Consider the following 18,095-nt stretch of genomic DNA (forward strand, 5'->3'; position numbering starts at 1 on the left):
AAAAATTAATAGAGTTTTTTGTGCTGGGAAACTGCATGTATATTTGTTCTGTGTAAAGGGAAAATCAAATGTTGCTAGACTAATTTCTCTGTGGGTTGAATGTTATTCATTCATACAGAATATAACGAATCAGGAAAATACCACATTAGGGCCACAAGATGAAGCTGAGCATAAGAAATAAATAATTATTTACTATAATCATCAGCTCCATCTATTGGTCATAATTTGGTATTACATTTTTTACTTTTTTTTTTCTTTTTTACATTTTTTTTTTTCTTTTTTACATTTTTTTTTTTTTTTTTACATTTTTCATACTTAATCATTTGAGTTGCAGAGAAAATTGCATAATAACCTTGGATTTTGCCTCTAGTTGCACAGAATGAATATGCATGCAGTTTCACTTAATGAATAGCTCTGTGAATGTTTTTTTATTTTTTTATTTATTTAGAATTTTTTTATAAGTAAATCTCTTCTGTCAAAAAAAGGGCTTTAGCTGTGTGCTGTCCACAGACTCCACAGAATAGACGGTTCCACAGCTGTCATTGTTAATAATGTTGTTTGCTTTGTTCCTCCTCTACAGTGTGTGGACAGAGGCCTCTCTTTGAACAGAAGAAAGTGCAAGACAAAGGAGAGGATGAGCTAATGTTGTCCATGCAGGGTCGTATTGTGAAGGGAGAGGATGCCGAGCGGGGCAGTGCGCCATGGTAAGAGCATGATGCATGATTTCCCTAGAATGGTGGCTTCTTGAGTGAATAGCGTAAGGAAGCCTTGACTGCTGGGAGCATGGCACCTTATGGGCTATGCAGTTTTTTTTATGTTAAAAATGTTTATGCTTAAAGCCCAACTTTAACATTTTAAAGTTTAAAACAAAAAAAATATAAAAAAGAATCCTGTATTTTTCTAAATTTTTGTTTTATTTTCAATAGATTTTATTGGGTACTTCAATTACATAAATAACATAATACAAGGTCAGACACAAAAATAGGACAAGCTGTACATGTGTAACACACATAAATGTACTCATGTTTCTAAAATTTTCAATAATACTTCTACTGTTAAAAAAAAAATCAAAAATCCATTGCAATTGGTTGTAACCCCTTACATAGACCCACTGAAGTGGCTAGCCCCAGGTGATACACAGAGATAAAACAAATCTATCTACATAAGTTGTACCTGTATATCTATATCCTTCTTATCACTTTGACACACTTCCTGTAAGTTCAGGACACGCCTCCTGGAGGCACAGCATCGATTCACCCTGGGCCCAAAGGAGAAAAGTGCAATGAACAGTGCCATATCATTATGTAGGGGTCACTTACTTATCATTTCCTATAGGTTGTCAATGCTCCTCCCAAAAAGGACAAGGTGGGGAAGTACCTCACCTAAAAGAGATTACTAAGGTACTTCCCCACCTTGTCCTTTTTGTGTTTAACTCCTTGATTACCTGGATCACACCTTGACTGGTGAGTCAGCGACTTTAAGGGACGCTGTGCTTGCTCATACTTTGAGCTTTGCAGTCTTTACCTAGTGAGCTACCGCCAATCTTTTTGTTTTTTGTCACTGCTCCCTCCCCCCCTATGTCTAATTGGTCTAGAATTTCATGAAGGCGAGGCAGTGCCAGCTGTCTAATCTATCATTCTGACTCAGCGATTCAGATGATGAGATTTCAGTTGGTATTTTCCAGTACAGGTTAGGAGACAAAGGTAAACATCCCATTGGATGGATTGGATTTTAGGCCACACCCATGTACGAAGGGCGTTCACATAGCTCCCAACTGTCCATGATTTCGAGGGACTGTCCCTGATTTGGAGCAATGTCCCTCATTTTGGTCTGATCTATAAAGTTGTATATAAAATGCACTTTTTATCTTTCAAAAAGGGTTTCCCAGTGCTAAACCTTTCATCCAATTTCTAAACTGCAGCATTTGTACATTTTAAAAGCCAATATAAAGGAATAGTAGTGGGAAAAAAAAACACTCGTGGATTTAATTAACCTTTTTTTTTGGGGGGGGGGGTTTTCTTCTTTAAGGGGGTGTGGCAGGGGGCGTGTCCTATGCCTACAAAAGTTTGTTAGTAGGTGTACTTCATTCCTATCTCAAAATGTTGGGAGGTATGCGTTCAAGTCAAACTGGGACTTTTCATTTTACAGGTATAAAAATGTAATGCTAGCATGGTGGCACTACACGCTGTGCTATTACTGATAGGCGGCGCACGTGTCGCGGGCCAGTCCAGAGACCGTTAATCAAGATGGCAGGCAGCAGTGTTAGTGCACGCATGGAACAGCATGTGGTGATTATGTTTCTTGTGAATGAAGGAGTAAAACCCGCGGATATCTACAGAACACTTCAAGCACAGTAGGGTGATGAGACCAGCCGCTGTAAGACATTTGAATGGTGTAAATGTTTTAAAGATGGCCGTTTATCCATCAGTGACGATCCCGGCTGTGGGGGCTCCCAGCCCATGGCAGTCGTTCCTGTGAACATTCAGCGCGTGGAACGCCTGATCCTGAATAATCAACGCATAACCTGTGGCAAAATTGCAGACGAAGACAAACCTTTCTGTGGGAACAGTGAACACGATCATTCACACAACATTTGCATTTTCGAAAAGTTAGCTTGGTACCAAGACAGCTTTCTGCTTTTGACCCACACAGAAGAGTTGGAAGTCTGCATTGCGTGCACATTACAGCAACTCATCTGGGAGGTATTGCCACATCCCCCTTACATCCCGGACCTCGCTCCCAGTGATTTCCACCTCCTAAAAGAGATCCTCGGAGGTCAGCAATTCAGCACTGATGACGAAGTGGAGCAGGCTGTCCTAGGATGTCCAAATCATTGTATGCCAAAGCTCTCCAGGCATTAGGGTTCCACCCAAATTTTGAACAATATCTGTATGTATTCTCTTCCTTGCCTAGATGCTGACATGCCGTTTAAAAAAATTTAAATTGTCGTAATTACCTTTTATTTTTCTATTCTTCTTTGCACTTCCTGGTTCTCCTCCCGTGGGAGTAGGCGTGTTTCTAGCCTCTCCCAGACTCCGCACAGACTCCTGGGAGCTAGTCTCAGGCTTCCCAGGATGCCACTGAGCATGTGCGGGAACGAGCGGTGAATGCTGGGAGCACAGCATTCACCACATCCAGGAAATAAATGCTTGTGGGCTTCAAATGCCCACAATGAAGATGGAAACCGCCTGCAGTGAATAATATAAGTTATTCTTTCCGACGAAATCTGACACAGGCGGACATATTACACACAATATGTGAGTATGCAATGCTGAGAAGAAAAGTTTGTGAATGAACTCAAAAAAAAAAAACGATAGATAGGTGGACCCCCGCTTTAAACGTTGGGATAAGTGTATAAATGTAGCAGGGAAGTATGTAAAAAAATAAATGCAGTTTCCACTCCTTGAAATTTGTTCTTTTATGATATAAACTCAAAAGTCCCGGTTTGACTTGAACGCCTTCGTATTTTCGGAATTTGGCTTTTTGTGAATGCCATGCTGACTGATCCTTTTTATTTCTCTACTAAGGCAGGTGATGATCTATAAAAGACAACCACAGGAGCTACTCTGCGGGGCCAGTCTTATTAGCGATATTTGGATACTCACGGCTGCTCACTGCATCTTCTACCCTCCCTGGGACAAGAACTTCACAGTAGATGACCTGCTTGTGCGCATTGGAAAGCACAACCGATTAAAGTAAGACAATTCACCCGTTTGTCCACTCAATCCAAAAAAAAAGAAACCTTGTGGTGCTGCAACCCCTGAATTTAGTGTCCACTGGGGCAGGTGCAGTAGTCTATGCCAGTATATATGCTGTACATACTGTAGACAAACATGAAGAAAGTAGGAAATCTGGCACTGAGTTAACTGATGATAAAATAATTCAAGCTTTATTCAATATCCATCAAGACATAAAAGTATCGAACAAATGTCTAGTGTATGCAAAGACACGCATGTCAAGTTCCTTCATGTTTGGGAGCCTTAGCTGGCGTATGCCTTCCCCAAACTTCCTCTGGCTAGTATGGATCGGCTCTGACTGATTTCCTGGATGGTCCCGGGCCCCCCTCTCCTTTTCCCTTTCCCCCTTCCCACTTTCTCTTATTCTCCCCTTCTCTTTCCTATTTCTCTCTGTTCCTCTTCTCTTACCAGGGCTCCTAGCCCTTTTTTGATTACTAACAGAGGCCCAACACGATCTTACTGCAGAGTCAATGCATTTTGTCCTGGTCTTTCCTGCACTTTTGGGGGTCCCCCCAAATTACATAAGCTGCACTCAGGATTTCCATGACTGTTAATTAGGAGGCTGCCCTCCTCGGTTTATGTTGTATTCCCTTTTGTTGTTTTTGTCTCTTATGCACCAGTTCCAGCCCCTATGTGGGCAATCTAGGTGCCTTTGACATTGTTGTATGTTTAATACTACTTCTGCAATAAAACTTATTGAACCAGAAGACCTAAAAGTATCCATCATATAAAAGAATTGACACGTTTCTGCCCCAACCTTAGGGCCTTCGTCAAATGACTTATGACTAAGGCCCTAAGGTTGGGGCAGAAACCTGACAATTCTTTTATAAGATGGATAGTTTTATGTCTTGATGGATATTGAATAAAGCTGATGGATATTGAATAAAGCTTGAACTATTTTATTATCAGTCAAGTCAGTGGTGCCGGATTTCCTACTTTCTTCACATTTGTCCTCCCAGTTCCATGCCAGTTTTACGCCAAACAGTGCAACAAGTGCTTTGTATTCTTGGTTTTGCTACTAAATAATTGGGTTTACTTCTTAAAGTATATGTAAACCCTAAAAAATTAACTTCTTTTAATTGGTCCCTTTTGATCTGATAAATATACAATTGAAAGTGTTTTGTTACAGGACTTCTTTTTCAGTGGGAATACAGGGGAACGCAGTTACGGCACCTCCAGCACTGAATGTATGTAAGGGGTAGTGGTGCATGCTGGAAGGTCTATAATTGCTCTCTGCTGGAGGAATTATTGTTTCTGGGGAGATCTATTGTTGGGGGGGGGGGAGTCTATTGTAGCTGGTGGGGCATTTATTGTTGATGAGTGGGTCAACTGTTGCTGTAAGGGATCTACCTTTGAGGGAGGGGTCTATTGTTACTGGCTGCTCAGGGGTCTTTTGATGCTGAGGTGGATCTGTTGTTACTAAGGGGGTATTTTGCTGCCTGGGGTGTTTTTGTTGCTGGGGGGCCTATTGTGGTTTCTTCTCTCGGTGCTGCTTTCCTGAACTTCTGGTCTTCACAGGAAAAAAGTAACAGTGAACAGTGTCCAGCCAGTTTTTTTAGCTTGGAGGTGGTAGGAGGAGCAGGGGAGTGCCTTGTTGTCCTAGGCTACATGGCTGTGTGTTTCCTTTGATGCCCACACAGTGTAGGGAGATACAACTCTAGCCCCTGCAAGCAAAGGTGGCTCCACAGGATGCTGCAAGAGAAAGGAGTCACCCTGAAAGTGGAAACCTGTGGCAGTGATCATGGCACCTAACAGCTAAAACTGGAATATAGGCAAGGATTAAAAGATTAAAAGAAGTTATATACTTTTAGTAAGTGACTAAATCAGCTGCTAAAAAATGCTTAGAAAAACTGAGGATGGTCTAGTTTACCCTTACATTGCTCTCTGAAGGGCTATACTCATTTGGATTACTCTTGTATTGTGTTGCATCATCTCCCCACCATCAGCTTTAACCCTGTGAACACTGCACTAGCACACTATATCCGTGTTCATTGCACATGGTTGTGGGGTGACCCCTTTCAGTTGAGTGGATCACATTTAGCAGGCGGTACTGCCTGCTGAATGCAACAGTGGGGATAATTTTTGCCAAAGCATTGTGGCAGCAGCATATATATATATATATATATATATATATATATATATATATATATATATATATATATATATATATATATATATAACACTCTGCTGCCTTTGCAGCAAAGGGGGAGAGGTTGGGCAGAAAAACTGTGGCTCATTCACATGATTTTATGGCCCCCCTCTGCTAGTGTAAACAAGGCCTTGTAGTTGTCACTGTAAAAAAAAAACCTCCTTATTGGAGGATTTCCTCTCGCTTCCAGTTCTCGTGACAGCTCAGACAGCTCAAAATTATGGCTATTGCCCAACTTTCATTTGTGGTGACAATAGTTACAAGGACAAATAAAGTAAACCTTCTTAGCAGCAACACAGGCAGTAATTAAAACCCAACAGGTGTTCTAACCCCTTACTGCTCTGTCCAAAAGTAATAAAAAAGGTTTGCGTTTACCTGGTTTACCTTGGTTTGTGCAGCTGCAGAACACCTTATTCTGCCACACTGGAAGAAGTCAGTATTAGGCCTCATGCACACGGACGTTTTTACAGCCGCTTTTTTGAGTGTTTTTTTTTAAGCTTAAAAACGCCTGTCTATGTTAGTCTATGGCTTCGTGCCCACCTAGGCGTTTTTGAGCTGAAAATGGCATAGGCGTTTTTAAGCTGTAAAAAAAACCCCAAAACTAGTGGGTTCTAAGAGACGTTTTTCAGCTGTAAAAATGCTCTAACGCTGATAAACGTAGATAAACGCTCAAAAACGTCGCTCACCAGCGTTTTTTAACGTTTTTGATCCATTGAAAAAAAAAAAAGTTTGAAAAAAAATAAAACCCTAAAAAATGCTAACGCGGAAAAACGCTAAAAAACGTTATTGCAAAAACGTTGAAAAAAGTTGAAGAAAAGTTTTAAAACTCTGCAAAGCTACTGGCGTTTTCATAACGTTATTTTAACATCCAGTGTGCATGAGGCCTTAAGGCTGCAAGCAGCAACAACAGATTTTTTTCCATTTTTGTGTTTGCTATGGCATGATGCAAGGCAGAAATACTTTTTAAATAATACCAAAAATATAATCTAAGTGATTAAGCATGCATTGGCAAAAAAAAAAAAGATAAAACACTACTGTGCTTTGTAATGTCCATGGTATGAAGACGTGGGTGTTAGAATGGTTAAAAATCACTATATTCAATGGTTGCTGCTCCCCATAAATCAGGTCTTGAGTTGCCTAATGCACAGATAGTAAGAGAACACAAGAGGGCGCACAATCTAAGTGTATACACTTAGATGGTGGCACCCTTTTTGGGAACATAGGTAAGTACATCAATGGCTTGGAAACACCCATAAAGAACATTGGACTAAACATAGTGAAGTTTGGTTTGGTGTGTTAAGTTGATTGGCCCACAACCCTCATTAAGATGTAAGAACAAGTATGGCATTCATAAAAGAACAAAAAAGTGTACAGTGGCCCTAGAGGGGTGTGTTAGAAACATATATCAATACCACTATATAAAAAAAGGACAATTAACCAGTCCAATGGAAAATCATTAATGAAGGGTGGTCAGGCAGCACCTGGCGATAAGTCAACACATAGTTATAACAGCATAATATAATAAATCAGTCCATGGAAGGAGGCCATAAAAATTGGTTTTCTGGAAGCACTTGGAGGAAGCTCCCTTAGAGCGAAGCAGGTAACTCTGTAAGTAAAAGCAGCAACAGAGGGGCGCCAGACTAAGTGCAGCATTAAAATCTGTGATTTAATATAAATAAAAACAATTGGCAACTCACAAGATAGATGAGTAATAAAAAAAGTGTATGGTCTGGCGCCCCTCTGTTCCTGCTTTTAGTTAGCGTATGGCATTCATGTTTGTTAATGTCATTCCAGGTATGAAAAGCCAGACGAAAGAATTCTACAGCTTCAGCGCATTATCGTGCACCCAAAATACAACTGGAAGGAAAATCTTGACCGAGACATTGCACTTATGCAACTGAAAAGACCTCTGCTCTTCACCAACTATATCCACCCTGTGTGCCTGCCCACCAAAGACATCGTACAATCGTAAGGAGCCTTCTTATATCAGCTTTGATTTGTCTGTCTGTTTGGCTGACCACACAAGGAAGATGTCTTCCTGACAGCTGTGGCTTGCAAGACATCTGCCTGGTCTTATATTCCTTACCCACTGCATTCATTTTTCCAGCTTGCCTCTGAATGCAGTTGTTGTGTGTTAAAGGTTTTGTCCACAGATTTGTGCACCAAGGAACACAAAGATTTTCCAGCATCTTGGAGGATCCTAAAGGAAGGTCCATGTAATTGAAGGGCTGTTGGCTTATGTCTCCTGCCTCCATTGCATTTTAGAGCTGCAGCCTCTGTCATTCTCTTCAGCATTCGACACTTCCAGGAGTGTCGGATGGCTGGGTCCTCTGCAGTCTGTTGCTATTCCTTCCTCCAACCCCTATATCAATGCTGAGTTCTGTAAGGACTTAGGGTCTTAGGGTTGGAGGATGGAACCACAGGGCATGGTCGGGGATACAGGCACATGTTTTAATTAGCTTACACATAAGCATGAACAAAACAGATTATAATTTTTTAAGGGAAATTATAATGGTTTTGGGTCCAATATCTATATACAGTGCCTTGGAAAAAGTATTTACACCCCTTGAAATTTTCCACATTTTGTCATGTTACAACCAAAAACATAAATGGATTTTATGTGATAGACCAACACAACGTGGCACATAATTGTGATGTGGAAGTAAAAAGATAAATGGTTTACATTTTTTTTACAAATAAATATGTGAAAAGTGTGGGGTGCATTTGTATTCAGCCCTCCAAAATCAATACTTTGCAGAACCACCTTTCACTGCAATTACAGCTGCAAGTCTTTTTGGGGATGTCTCTACCAGCTTTGCCCATCTAGAGAGTGACATTTTTGCCCATTCTTCTTTGGCAAATAGCTCAAGCTCTCTCAGACTGGATGGAGAGAGTCTGTGAAAAGCAATTTTCAAGTCTTGCCACAGATTTTCAATTGGATTTAAGTCCGGATTTGACTGGGCCATTCTAACACATGAATATGCTTTGATTTAACCACTTGCCGACCGCCTAACGCAGATATACTGTGGCAGAATGGCACCGACAGGCAAAATCACGTACCTGGTACGTGATCTGCCTTCCACGGGCTGGGGGCGCATCGCGCACCCCCCCCCGGTGCCCGAGGCAGTCGGCTTCTTGGGGAAGCGACACAGGCAGAGGGGGAGGCCACTCATTCGTGGCCACCCCCTCGCGATCGCTCCCCACAAATGAAATTCTTCCTCTGCCACTGTAATGTAAACAGCGGCAGAGGAAGTGATATCTCTCCTCATGTCGTTCTTTTCGTTCCGGCGCCGTGGAGAGAAGACATCCAAGTAAGTGCACCAACACTACACTTACAGTAGAACACACTAGGCACACTTTTCACCCCCCATCACCCCCCGATCACCCCCTGATCCCCCCCCCCCCCCCCCATCACAGTGACACCAATAGCAGTTTTTTTTTTTTTTTGCACTGGTGTCAGTTTGTGACAGTTATAAGTGGTAGGGCAGTTAGTGTTAGCCCCCTTTAGGTCTAGGGTACCCCCCTAACCCCCACTAATAAAATTTTAACCCCTTGATCATCCCCCGTCGCCAGTGTCACTAAGCGATCGTTTTTCTGATCTCTGTATTAGTGACACAGGTGACGCTAGTTAGGGAGGTAAGTATATAGGTTCGCCGTCAGCGCTTTATAGCGACAGGGACCCCCATATACTACCTAGTAAAGGTTTTAACCCCCTAATTGCCCCCTAGTTAACCCTTTCACCAGCGATCACCATATAACTGTTACGGGTGACGCTGGTTAGTTACTTTGTTTATTATAGTTTCAGGGCACCCGCCGTTTATTACCTTATAAAGGTTTAACCCCCTGATCGCCCGGCTGTGATATAAGTTAAGTTTTAGGGTCAGATAAGGTCTGCGTCGCCCCAGGCAGCGTCAGGTTAGCGACAGTACCGCTAACACCCACACACGCAGCATACACCTCCTTTTAGTGGTATAGTATCTGAACGGATCAATATCTGATCTGATCAGATCTATACTAGCATCCCCAGCAGTTTAGGGTTCCCAAAAAACGCAGTGTTAGCGGGATCAGTCCAGATACCTGCTAGCACCTGCGTTTTTCCCCTCGGCCCAGCCCTGCCCAGCCCACCCAAGTGCAGTATCGATCAATAACTGTCACTATTAAAACACTAAGCACACATAACTGCAGCGTTCCCAGAGTCAGGCCTGATCCCTGCGATCGCTAACAGTTTTTGTTGGTAGCGTTTTGATACAGTCGCTAACAGTCAGGAGCTTTTTTGCCTGTGAGTCTCACTAGTGTACCCCTAAATTTAGAGCCCAAAATGGCAAATCGAAGGTACACTAGCGAAGAGGCCTACACGTTTCTGAGCATGACAGATAGTGAAGAGGAAGTCACTCAACTGTCAGATTCAGGCTCAGAATACGATCCTATAGAGGACAGCGGCTCCATGACAGATAGCTCTGACGACGGAGTTGTGGTCCCTGCCAAGGTCAGTCGTACCAGACCCCGAACTTCTTCTGTCCTTGAAGTGCAAGAACCGCAGGGCTCTCGTATGGAGCAGAGAAGTACTAGCGCCACTATTCCTTCTGGTGAACTGGCAAGCACCAGCGGCCTAGTACACCCTGGTTGTACATCCAGCACTGCAGTATCACGTGGTGACGTGGCGAGTCCCATAAGTGCAGTTCAAGCTGGCAAGGTGGCCAGCACTAGTAGTGTCCCGCTGCCACTAAGAAGACGAACGCAGGCCCGTCATGCCCATAGTGCCCTTCCTGCTGCATTCACCAATCCGAATTGGGAACCCACCACTTCTGCAGCACCCGTACTTCCCCCATTCACTGGCCAACCCGGCATTCAGGTGGAAACAGTTGATTTTACGTCACTGGATTTTTATTCGCTGTTTTTCACCAAAGATCTCTATAGATCTATTGTGGATCAAAGCAATTTGTACGCTGGTCAACACATCGCCACTATTCCCCAGTCCTCCCTTGCCAAAGATTGGAAACCAATTACGGTTTCTGAATTTAAGATCTTTCTGGGCCTTTCCCTCAACATGGGCATAAATAAAAAGAGTGAGTTGCGGTCATATTGGTCCACTGACCCAATTTACCATATGCCCGTGTTCTCTGCCTCCATGACCAGGGCCCGATACGAGCAGATTTTGCGGTTCATGCACTTCAATGACAATGAACTCTGTCGTCCTCGTGGAGACCCTGAATACGATCGGCTCTACAAAATTCGGCCCCTCGTAAACCACTTCAACCAACGTTTTGCAGACTTGTTTACTCCCCATCAAGTTGTCTGCGTTGATGAGTCCCTGATTAAATTTTCTGGCCGCTTGTTGTTCAAACAGTACCTTCCCAGCAAGTGTGCCAGATACGGGGTCAAGATGTATAAGCTCTGTGACAGGGCCACAGGCTATACATGTAGTTTTATGGTTTACGAGGGCAAAGATAGTCACGTAGAGCCGACAAACTGCCCTGACTACATAGGAAGCGCTGGCAAGATAGTGTGGGACTTGGTGTCACCCTTATTCGGAAAGGGGTACCACTTGTACGTGGACAATTATTACACGAGCGTGCCACTTTTTAGCCACCTTTTTGATCATCAGATTGGAGCATGTGGCACCATGCGACCTAATCGCCGGGGCTTTCCCCAGCGGCTTGTAGATTCCCGTCTTAGGCTGGGGGAGAGAGCCTGCTTGCAGTGTAATAACTTGCTCGCTATGAAGTGGAGGGACAATGAGAATGTTTTCGTTCTTACCTCCCTTCATGCAGACACGACGATGGTCCAAATTACTACGGCGACTGGTGTTGTGGAGAAACCCCTCTGTGTCCACGAATATAACCTCAATATGGGAGGGGTGGACCTCAACGACCAGTTGTTGGCGCCGTACCTAGTTGCCCGTAAGGCCAGACGCTGGTACAAAATGTGTCTGTTTATTTATTTCAGTTGGCTTTGCTGAATGCTTATGTGCTATACAGAGCTTCAGGACGTACTGGATCCTTTCTTAAATTCCAGTAAGAGATCGTCAGAGCCCTTCTGTCTCCAGACGGTGCTCCACCTCACCATCCCCAACCAAATGCAGTAAGCCGCCTGCATGAGAGGCATTTTCTATATGTCCTTACGAGTACCCCTACCCAACGAGCCCCCCCAAAAAGATGTCGTGTCTGCAGCAAGCGCGGATATAGGCGTGACACCCGGTATTGTCCCTTCTGTCCTGACAATCCTGGTCTTTGCATTGGTGAATGTTTTGAACGCTACCATACACTAGTTGAGTGTTAGCGTAGGTACAGCACTGCACAGACTAGGACACACTTTCATAGGGTCTCCCAAGATGCCATCGCATTTTGAGAGACCCAAACCTGGTGCCAGTTAAAAAAGTTAAAGTTACAAAAAAAAAAAATATATATATATAATAATAAAAAACCCCAAAATAGTTGTTGTTTTATTGTTCTCTCTCTATTCTCTCTCTATTGTTCTGCTCTTTTTATTGTATTCTATACTGCAATGTTTTATTGTTATTATGTTTTTATCATGTTTGCTTTATAGGTATGCAATTTTTTACACTTTGTTTATTTTATTGTTAACCACTTTTTTGTTTTCAGGTACGCCATTCACCTGCAGAGCGGATTTATTTATCTTGACAGCAACAGCGTTTGCTCCCACGATACATAAAGCCGTGACTCCAGCGCTGTCGGAGGTGATTTCACCACCACAGTTACATACTTCAGCATATATGCCGAAGCGTGGGGGCAGCAGTGGGTGGAGGAGCGATTTTGCTCCTGTCTTTTGCGGGAGGATGCCCCCATGCTTCGGCATATATATATATATATATATATATATAAACGGTGCATGTATGCCCATCATTAGAAGTGGGTGGATGAAGGGAGGTATTCTAATGGTGGGCATACCCACCGATCAATATCTTTTTTTCGTTCAGCCCACAGGCTGCATGAGAAAAAAGTTTACAATATATGCCCAACAAGGACCAGCAACGTACTGGTAGGTTGCTGGACTTTGAGTGGTTATACCAGAATGATGCCTGCAGGTTTAGATATCATCTTGGTATCATTCTTTTCAGCCAGCGGTCGGCTTTCATGTAAAAGCAATCCTAGCGGCTAATTAGCCTCTAGACTGCTTTTACAAGCAGTGGGAGGGAATGCCCCCCCCACCGTCTTCCATGTTTTTCTCTGGCTCTCCTGTCCCAACAGGGAACCAGAGAATGCAGCCGGTGATTCAGCCAGCTGACCATAGAGCTGATCAGAGACCAGAATGGCTCCAAACATCTACAAGCATTTCATGACTTAGATTTCGCCGGATGTAAACTGCGCCATTGGGAAATTGGGAAAGCATTTTATCACACCGATCTTGGTGTGGTCAGATGCTTTGAGGGCAGAGATGAGGGCAGATTTACATTCCCTGAGATAACAATAAAAATGATTAAAAAAAATAAAAATGAAAGGAACAGTTTAAAAATAAGATAAAAAAGCAAAAAAAAAAAAAAAAAAAAAAAAAAGCACCCCTGTCCCCCCCTGCTCTCGCGCAAAGGCGAACGCAAGCGTCGGTCTGGCGTCAAATGTAAACAGCAATTGCACCATGCATGTGAGGTATCACCGCAAAGGTCAGATCGAGGGCAGTAATTTTAGCAGTAGACCTCCTCTGTAAATCTAAAGTGGTAACCTGTAAAGGCTTTTAAAGGCTTTTAAAAATGTATTTAGTTTGTCGCCACTGCACGTTTGTGAGCAATTTTAAAGCATGTCATGTTTGGTATCCATGTACTCGGCCTAAGATCATCTTTTTTATCTCATCAAACGTTTGGGCAATATAGTGTGTTTTAGTGCAATAAAATTTGAAAAAGTGTGTTTTTTTCCAAAAAAAATGCGTTTGAAAAATCGCTGCGCAAATACTGTGTGAAAAAAAAATGAAACACCCACCATTTTAATCTGTAGGGCATTTGCTTTAAAAAAATATATATAATGTTTGGGGGTTCAAAGTAATTTTCTTGCAAAAAAAAATAATTTTTTCATGTAAACAAAAAGTGTCAGAAAGGGCTTTGTCTTCAAGTGGTTAGAAGAGTGGGTGATGTGTGACATAAGCTTCTAAATGTTGTGCATAAAATGCCAGGACAGTTCAAAACCCCCCCAAATGACCCCATTTTGGAAAGTAGACACCCCAAGCTATTTGCTGAGAGGCATGTCGAGTCCATGGAATATTTTATATTGTGACACAAGTTGCAGGAAAAAGACAAAATTTTTTTTTTTTTTTTTGCACAAAGTTGTCACTAAATGATATATTGCTCAAACATGCCATGGGAATATGTGAAATTGCACCCCAAAATACATTCTGTTGCTTCTCCTGAGTACGGGGATACCATATGTGTGAAACTTTTTGGGAGCCTAGCCGCGTACGGGACCCCGAAAACCAAGCACCGCCTTCAGGCTTTCTAAGGGCGTAAATTTTTGATTTCACTCTTCACTGCCTATCACAGTTTTGGAGGCCCAGATGGCACAAACCCCCCCCCCCCCCAAATGACCCCATTTTGGAAAATAGACACCCCAAGCTATTTGCTGAGAGGTATAGTGAGTATTTTGCAGACCTCACTTTTTATCACAAAGTTTTGAAAATTGAAAAAAGAAAAAAAAATACATTTTTCTTGTCTTTCTTCATTTTCAAAAACAAATGAGAGCTGCAAAATACTCACCATGCCTCTCAGCAAATAGCTTGGGGTGTCTACTTTCCAAAATGGGGTCATTTTGGGGGGTTTTGTGCTATCTTGGCATTTTATGGCCTTCGAAACTGTGATAGGTAGTGAGGAGTGAAATCAAAAATTTACGCCCTTAGAAATCCTGAAGGCGGTGATTGGATTTCGGGGCCCCATATGAAGCTAGGCTCCCAAAAAGTCCCACACATGTGGTATCCCCGTACTCAGGAGAAACAGCAGAATGTATTTTGGGGTGTAATTCCACATATGCCCATGGCATGTTTGAGCAATATATCATTTAGTGACAACTTTGTGCAAAAAAAAAAAATTGGTCACTTTCCCGCAACTTGTGTCAAAATATAAAATATTCCATGGACTCAACATGCCTCTCAGCAAATAGCTTGGGGTGTCTACTTTCCAAAATGGGGTCATTTGGGGGGGTTTTGTGCCATCTGGGCATTTTATGGCCTTCAAAACTGTGATAGGTAGTAAGGAGAGAAAACAAAACTTTACTCCCTTAGAAATCCTGAAGGCGGTGATTGGTTTTCGGGGCCCCGTACGCGGCTAGGCTCCCAAAAAGTCCCACACATGTGGTATCCCCGTACTCAGGAGAAGCATCAGAATGTATTTTGGGGTGTAATTCCACATATGCCCATGGCTTGTGTGAGCAATATATCATTTAGTGACAACTTTGTGCAAAAAAAAAAAAAAAATGTAATTTTCCCGCAACTTGTGTCAAAATATAAAATATTCCATGGACTCAACATGCCTCTCAGCAAATAGCTTGGGGTGTCTACTTTCCAAAATGGGGTCATTTGGGGGGGTTTGTGCCATCTTGGCATTTTATGGCCTTCAAAACTGTGATAGGTAGTGAGGAGTGAAATCAAAAATTTAAGCCCTTAGGAATCCTGAAGGCGGTGCTTTGTTTTCGGGGCCCCGTACACAACTAGGCTCCCAAAAAGTCCCACACATGTGGTATCCCCATACTCAGGAGAAGCAGCTAAATGTATTTTGGGGAGCAATTCCACACAAATTTTTTTTTTTTGTCATTATTCAATCACTTGGGACAAAAAAATTAATATTCAATGGGCTCAACATGCCTCTCAGCAATTTCCTTGGGGTGTCTACTTTCCAAAATGGGGTCATTTGGGGGGGGTTTGTACTGCCCTGCCATTTTAGCACCTCAAGAAATGACATAGGCAGTCATAAACTAAAAGCTGTGTAAATTCCAGAAAATGTACCCTAGTTTGTAGAAGCTATAACTTTTGCGCAAACCAATAAATATATGCTTATTGACATTTTTTTTTACCAAAGACATGTGGCCGAATACATTTTGGCCTAAATGTATGACTAAAATTGAGTTTATTGGATTTTTTTTTTTTATAACAAAAAATTTTCGGTCTTTTTCTGTTTATAGCGCAAAAAATAAAAAACGCAGAGGCGATCAAATAGCATCAAAAGAAAGCTCTCTTTGTGGGAAGAAAAGGATGCAAATTTTGTTTGGGTACAGCATTGCATGACTGCGCAATTAGCAGTTAAAGCGACGCAGTGCCAAATTGTAAAAAGTGCTCTGGTCAGGAAGGGGGTAAATCCTTCCGGGGCTGAAGTGATTAAACCATCACATTGTAGCTCTGGCTGTATGTTTAGGGTTGTTGTCCTGCTGGAAGGTGAACCACCGCCCCAGTCTCAAGTCTTTTGCAGACTCTAAGGCTCAGTTCACACTTGGGTGACTTGTCAGGTGATGACTTAGTCGCCTGACAAGTCACGCTCCATTCAGTGCAATGGAACCGTTCCATTCCTGCACTATTTGGGGGCGATTTCGGGCGGCTTGCATTGACTTCTATTAACCACTTCAATACCAGGCACATAGACTCCTTCCTGCCCAGGCCAATTTTTAGCGTTCAGCGCTGTTGAAATTTGAATGACAATTGCGCGGTCATACAACACTGTACCCAAACAAATTTTTTATCATTTTGTTCCCACAAATAAAGCTTTATTTTGGTGGTATTTGATCACCTCTGCGTTTTTATTTTTTGCGCAACAAAAAAAAAAAAGGAAGAAAATTTTGAAAAAAAAAAGTTTTTCTTTGTTTCTGTTAAAATTTTTTGTAAATAAGTAAGTTTTCTTCTTCAATGACAGGCACTGATATGGCTGCACTGACGGGCACTGATACAGCGGCACTGATGGGGACCGATGAGGTGGCACCAATGAGGTGGCACTGATGGGCACTGATGATGGGCACTGATAGGTGGCACTGGTATATGGCACTGATGGGCACTGATAGGCGGCACTGATGGGCACTCGTAGGTGGCATTGATTGGTACTTATGGGTGGCACTGATAGGTGGCACTGATGAGCACTGATGGGCACTGACAGGTGGCCCCAATGGTCGCTGACAGATGGCACTGATGACACTGATTGGTGGCACTGATAAAACTGGTGGCATTGCTGGGCAGAACTGAAACATAATGGTGCCAATCAGTGCCCATTTGTGGGCACTGATTGGCACAGATTGGGCACATTGGGCACATGTGGGTACATACCTGGCCATTAACATGTTGCCCCTTCCCTGGTGGTCCTAGTGGTGATCCCTGGTGGTCCAGTGTGGTTATCTGAGGGGGGGCTGCGCTGATAAACAATCAGCGCAGACCCCCCCTGTCAGGAGAGCCGCCAATCGGCTCTCCTCTACTCGCGTCTGACAGACGCGAGTGAGGAAATGCCGATCAACGGCTCTTCCTATTGACATCGTGATCAGCCGTGATTGGACACGCCAAGAGATTGAACAGTTTTATGAAGAGGAATAGGGAAACAGTATTATGATGCAATTTATCTATCTAATTATCTATCTATCGATAGATATCTATATATATAGATATCTATCGATAGATAGATATAACGATAGATAGATAGATAGATAGATAGATAGATAGATAGATAGATAGATAGATAGATAGATAGATAGATAGATAGATAGATAGATCTATATATATCTATATATATATATAGAATGCAGTTTCTACCTAATTTCAGCGCTGTTCAGCGCTTACGTGACCGGCCGGCTCTCTCCTCCCGAATGATGTCAGCGGGGGAATCTCGGCCCCACCCGGTGATTTCGGATCTGAATCTCGGCCCCGCCCGGTGATTTTGTGTTTTTTACTGTAAATAATTGAAACTGCTTGGCACAGATCTGTTTTAATTTGTACGTAAAAGAGACAATTTCTTTTTATCCCTATCTGATTGAATACATAACACATACTGGTACTGTGCAAGAAGATGATTCTCTAGGGCCCCTTTCACATGGGGCAGATCCGTCCGAGTGGACTCAGTCTGCTCAGCGGGAGATCTCTCCGCTGATCCCCACTGAGCAGGCAGATGATAGGTCCGTGTCTGCTTCCCTATGCAGAGCGGACACGGACAGAGCCTGCTCTCCTCTATGGGGCGGTCGGATGGAAACGGACATCATGTTCGTTTCCATCTGATTGTCATGCGTTCTGACCCGCTGTACGGATGG

At 42.8% G+C, this 18,095-nt stretch overlaps 1 protein-coding gene across 1 annotated transcript in view; it reads left to right on the forward strand.

Annotated features, from left to right (window-relative positions):
• Positions 1-18,095, forward strand: part of F2 (coagulation factor II, thrombin) — a 75,519-nt gene that overhangs the window by 45,281 nt on the left and 12,143 nt on the right. Inside the window, exons 9-11 of the mRNA XM_073604311.1 lie at positions 581-704; positions 3,528-3,695; positions 7,681-7,854. Of these exons, the coding sequence (XP_073460412.1) occupies positions 581-704; positions 3,528-3,695; positions 7,681-7,854 (466 nt within the window). The remainder of the gene's footprint in view (positions 1-580; positions 705-3,527; positions 3,696-7,680; positions 7,855-18,095) is intronic.

This window comes from Aquarana catesbeiana, linkage group LG11 (assembly GCF_042186555.1).
Source record: "Aquarana catesbeiana isolate 2022-GZ linkage group LG11, ASM4218655v1, whole genome shotgun sequence".
Classification (NCBI taxonomy): domain Eukaryota; kingdom Metazoa; phylum Chordata; class Amphibia; order Anura; family Ranidae; genus Aquarana; species Aquarana catesbeiana.